Here is an 8401-nt window from a genome sequence, read left to right on the forward strand (position 1 = left end):
TCTGCAGCTCCTCCTCTTCCTCCTCCTGCTCCTCCTCCTCTAATCCAATCCACCCTCCTGCTCCTCCTGCTCCTCTTCTTCTTCTTATGCTTCTTCTTCTTATGCTGCTTCTTCTTCTTCTTCTTCTTCTTCTTCTTCTTCTTCTTCTTCTTCTTCTTCTTCTTCTTCTTCTTCTTCGTTACAAGTATAGTATACAATAAAGTATACAATAGTGTAGTATACTAAAGAATGGTAAAGTGTATAATAATACGAGTATTGTAAAGTTAGTATTGTATAACATAGTACACAGTATAATATATTATTGTTGTATATTATATAGTGTTAGTATAGTATAATACCATTGTATTATATTGCATTATACTGTATAATGCAAGTAAAGCATATAGTATACACTATAATATTTTGCTGTTGTTTAGTATAGTACAGTTAGTGTATTCCTATTGTATTCTATAGAATGGTGAAGTACAGTAAAGTATACCAAAGTGTAGTATATTATACTGTGTTATATATACTTGTTGTCTTTCTTGTGTTCCGTCTGAAGTACTTTATTGTTATTTTGCATAGGATTTTGAATTAGTATAATCTTTATTTGACATTATCATGTAATGTTTACTTGTTTGTTATCAATACAAAGATACATAAATAAAGAAAACAATAGAAAACACATATTGACAGTAATCATTGTAATTAAAATTAAGTGTGGGGTTCACAACACCTAAAAACACTAAATAAATAAATAAAGTGACATAAATATATTTGATATGAATTAAAGCTGCTGTATTTTATTTTGACATTTTGCTTTGAAAACACGTCATCTGACTTTTACTGCACAGAGTTGATCCTCTCATCTCCACATCCACCAGAACAACACCAGATCCACGAGGAGCTTCTGATGGATGGAAGTATATATAATGTTATAATAATAATCATAATAATAATAATAATAATAATATAATAATGTTCTCTTTTTGCTCCGGTTTTGGTCTCCTCCTCCTGTTGTTGCCATTTGGATTTTGGCCTCTTCACATCGCTCATTTTTAAACGTCTTAAAGATCTTACACACTGCACCTTAAAGCCGACCATGAGACTTTTAATTTGTTAAACAGTTATCCTGACTCACCCGATGATGGGGACTCTTCAGTAGGACCAGTGATGCTCCAGGTGCTGCCGGGCGGCCTGCAGTGTGATGACGTCATCGCTTACCCAAAGCGTGGCTGTTGACTCGGCTGCTTGGAGACCAGCCGCGTGGTTTACATCGGAGGGAGAGGTTCTCAGGTTTCACAGCTTTTAGTTAAATTACAGGGTGACTTATGCAACACGTACACATTCACACAGGCAGGAACAACAACCGCGCCTTCTTTTTAAATGTTTACTGAGAGACCGGATGGTTTTACCCAGAGAAGTTCCAGTAAACCATGCACGGGCCACCCATGTGCACGGGGACCCACCCAGGGGTCAAGTTTGCATTTAAAAAATAAAAGTAATTCAAAATAAAAACTTGCATTACACGCTTGCTTGGATGATTTCCAATAGTATTTGTAATCATATTTGTGATCTTCAGTGTTTATTAAATGATAGAAAACTGATTCCTTTATTTTTTTTAAATTATAGGTTGGTAACGGATAAAATACTTTTCTAAATATTTTCTATTTAGCAGGAAAAGATAAACAAAGAAAATCAGTGGAGCCTTCAGGAATAATACATGCAGAACAAATAGGGACTTTAAATAAATTATTAATGTTAATCTATGGCTAAATTAAGAGGCGATAGGATTCTGTCACTTTGACAAAACTAGACTGCCATCTAGCGGTCTGGCTGGGGTATTTTATTGTGAAAGTCAAAACCGGACCGGAAGCCGTCGTTTTGTGGCGGTCTCTTCGAGAGGATCCAAGATGGCGGCTGGACGAGGGGAGTTTTTACTGAGTTTCTTGGAGGGTTTGAGGCGGAACCGGAACCCGGACCTCGGCCTCTCGGCTCCGGCGACACGGCAGCCGAAGGCCGGCGGGAACGTCCGCAGGTGGAGAGCCCCAATTACCAGTTCGTCACATGTTTAAGAAGAATACAGTTCATTATTAATCCCAATACTTTTATTTACATTTATTTATATATATATATATATTTGTTTCTTCTGTTTTTTAAAATTATTATTATAATATATATATATATACATATTTCTTTTAAAAAACATTTATCATTTTTAAATTATTATTATTTATTGTTATATATATATATATTTGTAATGCTTTTGTAATGTTTATTTATTTATATATAAATGAATATATCAATATTATTATTTATGTATTATTCTTTTGTATTCCAGGCCAGAAACGACAGTCAAGAAATATGAAGCAGATTCTCCTCAGATGGAAACTTCTCAATCTGAAGAAAATATAATTGAAAAGTAAGTCAACTTTTTAAACATTTATACATAACTACGATTTTTTTTTTTTTGACTGGAGTTTTGTCTTTGTGTATATTTATATCTTGAAAGTTATGAAAGTGAGGTTTTACTGATTGATGTAAAACCAGAACATTAAATTAAGTAAACAATTTAATATTTATGGTGATTGGTGAACCTAATGCAAAAAGCCTCGGTTCCTCCTCGGTTCCTCTCTGGTTCTTTCCCGGTGCTCAGCCTGCCGTCTGAGGTTCTGCTGAAGGTTCTGTTGTACCTGGACGTCTCCTCGCTGTCCTGCATCAGCCACGTGAGCAGAACCTTCCAGCAGCTCGCCGCCGCCGAGTGAGTCTGACGGAACATGAAAAAAAAAAAAAATACATATATATATTGTTTTAATATATGTTTGTATATTTAAAAAAAATGTAAAAATATATATATATTATATATATCTTAATACTTGTATATATATATATATATATATATATCAACAACTCTTCTCGGCTCGCGCGCCGCAGAGCTCCGATGCCGGCGCGCGCATCGCTCAGCCGCGATGCGCGCACTGGTGAGCAAGTTCTGTGCACCCCTGTGTATAAATGTATATATCCGTCTTTTGTCATAAATCTTTATGTTCTCACAAAAATATACCGAGAATATCGATAATATGTGATTAATCATGATTAATCCACAGAAACCTGTGATTAACCTGATTAAAATATTTAATCGTTTCACAGCCCTAATATATATATATATCTTTTTATATATAGATATATATACTCTGAGTTGTACTTTGCTCCAGACCTTTTCTTCTTCGTATTCTCCTCCCTTAGCGTCCTCTGGAGGAAGATGTACGTGTCAGACTTTGGGAGTCGGACTTGGAGGCCGAAGTCTGAAGCGGCGCTGCAGGTCGAGCAGGAGGAGAAGCAGGAGAAGCAGGAGCAGAAGGAGGAGCAGAAGGAGGAGGGTCGGGCGGGCTACTGGAGGAAGATGTACTTCAGGACTCTGGCTGGACAGGATGTGAAGAACTGGATGAGAGAGAGGAGAGACGTCAGCCCCTACACCGGCCTACCTCAGAGGACCAGCTGGGCCCTCAGGTACCAGATATATATTTTATATTATATATATATATATAATGTTTAACTATTAGATATACTGTATATATATAATATTAAAAACAAATAATAAATATATGTTCTATTTATATATATAAATATTATTTATATAATGTTTAAATATTATATATATTTATACTTTTTAATATATATATATATATACTGTATATATGTATAATACAAAATATTAATGTGTGTGTATATATATATATAAATATATATGGATATATATGTACATAAAACAATGTGCTTTTCATATAATACAAATGAAAACTATTTAATTTCTCCAGTGTGAGGTTCATTATAATTACAATTAATTTTGATTATATAATTAATTATAATTTTAATTCATTTGACTTTAAATTCATTTGACATTGGAGACGACGGCTGAAACTTTATTTTGAAAAGCGTCTAAATGATGAATGGAGACGCGTCCTGTAACACTCCTCGTCCATCAATCAGAACTCTGACGTCCCATGTGATCCTATCGTCTCTTCTGATTGGTCGGTTTCCATGAGGCTCTTATTCTGAAATGAGCTGCTCAGGTTCTTGAGGGAGAACTCATCAGAGGTTCTGGTTCTCCTCCAGGAAGCTGAGCGTGAGCTGGGAGCTGACGCTGAGCGGGGAACCGGGCCAGAACCTCACGCTGCAGCCGTGCCGCGCAGACTTCTTCCAGTCCTCCGCCGTGGTCCTCTTCAGCGGAGCCCGGTTCCCCCGGTTCCACCGGATCAGAACCATCGCGCTGCACGGGGTCCGGAAGGAGGCGCCGAGGAGCCCCAGAGCCGGGAGGTAGAACATGTGACCAGGAGAACATGTGACCAGTAGAACATGTGACCAGTAGAACATGTGACCAGGAGAACATGTGATCATGTGACCAGGAGAACATGTGACCAGGAGAACATGTGACCAGGAGAACATGTGATCATGTGACCAGGAGAACATGTGACCAGTAGAACATGTGATCATGTGACCAGGAGAACATGTGACCAGTAGAACATGTGACCAGTAGAACATGTGACCAGTAGAACATGTGACCAGTAGAACATGTGACTAGTAGAACATGTGACCAGGAGAACACGTGACCAGGAGAACACGTGACCAGTAGAACACGTGACCAGTAGAACACGTGACCAGGAGAACACGTGACCAGGAGAACACGTGACCAGGAGAACACGTGACCAGTAGAACATGTGACCAGGAGAACACGTGACCAGGAGAACACGTGACCAGGAGAACACGTGACCAGGAGAACACGTGACCAGGAGAACACGTGACCAGGAGAACACGTGACCAGTAGAACACGTGACCAGGAGAACACGTGACCAGGAGAACACGTGACCAGTAGAACACGTGACCAGGAGAACACGTGACCAGGAGAACACGTGACCAGTAGAACACGTGACCAGGAGAACACGTGACCAGGAGAACACGTGACCAGGAGAACACGTGACCAGGAGAACACGTGACCAGTAGAACACGTGACCAAGAGAACACGTGACCAGGAGAACACGTGACCAGGAGAACACGTGACCAGGAGAACACGTGACCAGGAGAACACGTGACCAGTAGAACACGTGACCAGGAGAACACGTGACCAGGAGAACACGTGACCAGGAGAACACGTGACCAGTAGAACACGTGACCAGTAGAACACGTGACCAGGAGAACACGTGACCAGTAGAACACGTGACCAGGAGAACACGTGACCAGGAGAACACGTGACCAGTAGAACACGTGACCAGGAGAACACGTGACCAGTAGAACACGTGACCAGGAGAACACGTGACCAGTAGAACACGTGACCAGGAGAACACGTGACCAGTAGAACACGTGACCAGGAGAACACGTGACCAGGAGAACACGTGACCAGGAGAACACGTGACCAGGAGAACACGTGACCAGTAGAACACGTGACCAGGAGAACACGTGACCAGTAGAACACGTGACCAGGAGAACACGTGACCAGTAGAACACGTGACCAGGAGAACACGTGACCAGGAGAACACGTGACCAGGAGAACACGTGACCAGTAGAACACGTGACCAGGAGAACACGTGACCAGTAGAACACGTGACCAGGAGAACACGTGACCAGGAGAACACGTGACCAGGAGAACACGTGACCAGTAGAACACGTGACCAGGAGAACACGTGACCAGTAGAACACGTGACCAGGAGAACACGTGACCAGGAGAACACGTGACCAGTAGAACACGTGACCAGTAGAACGTGACCAGGAGAACACGTGACCAGTAGAACACGTGACCAGGAGAACACGTGACCAGTAGAACACGTGACCAGGAGAACACGTGACCAGTAGAACACGTGACCAGGAGAACACGTGACCAATAGAACACGTGACCAGGAGAACACGTGACCAGTAGAACACGTGACCAGGAGAACACGTGACCAGGAGAACACGTGACCAGTAGAACACGTGACCAGGAGAACACGTGACCAGTAGAACACGTGACCAGGAGAACACGTGACCAGTAGAACACGTGACCAGGAGAACACGTGACCAATAGAACACGTGACCAGGAGAACACGTGACCAGGAGAACACGTGACCAGGAGAACACGTGACCAGTAGAACACGTGACCAGTAGAACACGTGACCAGGAGAACATGTGACCAGTAGAACATGTGACTAGTAGAACACCTCCTCTTCCCCCCCCTCCCCCTCCTCTTCCCCCTCCCCTTCCTCCTCCTCCTCCCCTTCCCCATATCTTCCTCCTCCCCCTCTTCCCCATATCTTCCCCCTCCTCCTCCCCTTCCCCATATCTTCCCCCTCCCCTCCTCCCCTTCCCCATATCTTCCCCCTCCCCCTGCTCCTCCTCTTCCTCCTCCTCCTCCCCCTCCCCTTCCTCCTCCCCCGCCCCCTCCTCTTCCTCAGGCCCGGGTGGCGTTCTCTGGTGCTGCAGCTGGAGGTGAAGAGTCGTCCCAGTTGGTTCTTTGGTAAAGACGATCTGGTGAGACTGAGGCACTTCCAGCCCGGCGTCACGGTCGGCACCTGGAGGGTCAGTCCAAGTATTGATCGCTGCACAATCATCAATATATTGATCGCTGCACGGTCATCAATATATTGATCACAACACGGTCATCGTTGGTAGCTTGTGTGCATTGTGTGGTGAGTGTCTCAACATAAGGCTCCTGTGTGGGTGCGCAGTGTGAGGACACCGTGGTCTTCATCGTGGTCACGCTGCACTTCCACCGGCTGGTGGAGAGGAGTCTGCTGGGCTCTCCCGTGTGGTGAGTTCACACCGGCTCCCCCTGCTGGCCACAGCGCGTCACTGCAGCTCCCTTTAAGATATATATATATTTGTAATTTATTTATAATTTAAATATTATTATTATATCCATTAAAGTGTGACTTGTTCTGTGATTATTGATGAGTATTGGTTAAATAATATTTTTTTCAAAGTAAAATGCTCTATTTTAAATTATTTAAGTGCACGTTAATTATACAATAATAAATGAAACGCATTAAAAACAGAACATTATCGTCTTACTTTGTCGTATATATATAATCTGTATTTCTTTTCTTTACTTCACTCTTGAATCGCTGTTAAAATGTTGAAACGAAGCTCTTTGTCCTGCAGCCAGTACTTTGAGCCCGCGGAGCTCCCCCCTCTCGACCAATCAGATCCCCAGTTCGGTCTCCATGGTTACTCGCTGAACTTGGTCCTCCACGACAACAACAACAAGATCCTGACGGGAACCTTCAGCCACCTGCGCTGTCACCATGGTAACCGGTTACAACCAGATGTGTGATTGATCAGTGTTATTGATCAGTGTTATTGATCAGTGTTATTGATCAGTCTTATTGACCAGTGTGATTGATCTGTGTGATTGATCAGTGTTATTGATCAGTCTTATTGATCAGTGTGATTGATCAGTGTGATTGATCAGTCCCGGTTCAGGGTGGCGTTGTGGAGCTGAGGGTCATCAACAGGAACAACGTGTCTCAGCACCGCTCGCTGTCCGGCGCCATCAAGCTGCCGTGGAGCGGCGGCGCCCAGGAGGGCTCCGTGAAGGTACGCCGCGCACCACAGAAGAAGAACACACACACAAAGGCCACGCCCCCTCTGTTAGGCTCCGCCCCTGATGGCTGCTCCTCTCGTAGAACTGCTGCGTCCTGACGCTGACGCTGCTGGACGACTTCCAGAAGCCCTTCTGGGTCGTCAGCTCGGCCGTCTACGTGGTCGCCGCCGTGCGCCCGCTGTCGACCGACTACGGCGGCGACCACTTCCTGTTGCACTTCCAGGACGCCGAGGGGCAGCTGAGGATGGAGCTGGTGCAGCTGACGGAGCAGCGCCAGTTCATGGTCATCGGCCTCGTGGTCACGCTGCCCATCCTCAAGGTCAACCGGCGCTTCGGCACGGCGTACTGAGGACGGAGAACCACGGCAGAGTGAGGGTGTCAAATATATTTGTTTATAGGGTTATGCTGTTTGTTTGAAGAGTTAAGACAGTAAAAGTTTGTAAAATTCTTTATTTTTATATTTTTGTTCACAATGCAGGTAACAAGTCTGTTTTAGTTTCTATTACACTTCAAGAATATATATTAATATATAATATATATATTTATTAATACATATATATACCTATATATGATATCATATATATATTAATATATAGAATATACTATATATATAGAACATATATTATATAGAATATATATATATATTAAATATGTGTGTAAATAAATGAGTGACTGGATCCTGAAAAGAGCATTTAGTGCCACATTTTATTTTTTATTTCAGTAATTTTTTAGTCTTCTGGAAGTTTAGGATTATTCATTCATTTAAATAAACACAAATGGCAGAACTTTGATACTTCAACTGGTGTTTATTAAAATATATACAAAAAACTAAATGTTAATTAGCTTCTGCAA

The 8401-nt window shown here is 42.7% G+C and overlaps 1 protein-coding gene across 1 annotated transcript; it reads left to right on the forward strand.

Annotated features, from left to right (window-relative positions):
* The first annotated feature begins 1892 nt into the window (after positions 1 to 1892).
* On the forward strand, positions 1893 to 8087 carry LOC130200865 (F-box only protein 15-like). The gene is made up of 10 exons (XM_056425441.1): positions 1893 to 2017; positions 2321 to 2401; positions 2636 to 2740; positions 3226 to 3489; positions 4096 to 4296; positions 6402 to 6525; positions 6675 to 6757; positions 7108 to 7253; positions 7418 to 7542; positions 7632 to 8087. The coding sequence occupies exons 1-10, from the start codon at positions 1893 to 1895 to the stop codon at positions 7896 to 7898; spliced, it is 1521 nt and encodes a 506-aa protein (XP_056281416.1). The 3' UTR covers positions 7899 to 8087.
* The last annotated feature ends 314 nt before the right edge of the window (positions 8088 to 8401 follow it).

The sequence above is a fragment of the Pseudoliparis swirei genome, chromosome 10, assembly GCF_029220125.1.
Source record: "Pseudoliparis swirei isolate HS2019 ecotype Mariana Trench chromosome 10, NWPU_hadal_v1, whole genome shotgun sequence".
In the NCBI taxonomy this organism is placed as follows: Eukaryota; Metazoa; Chordata; class Actinopteri; order Perciformes; family Liparidae; genus Pseudoliparis; species Pseudoliparis swirei.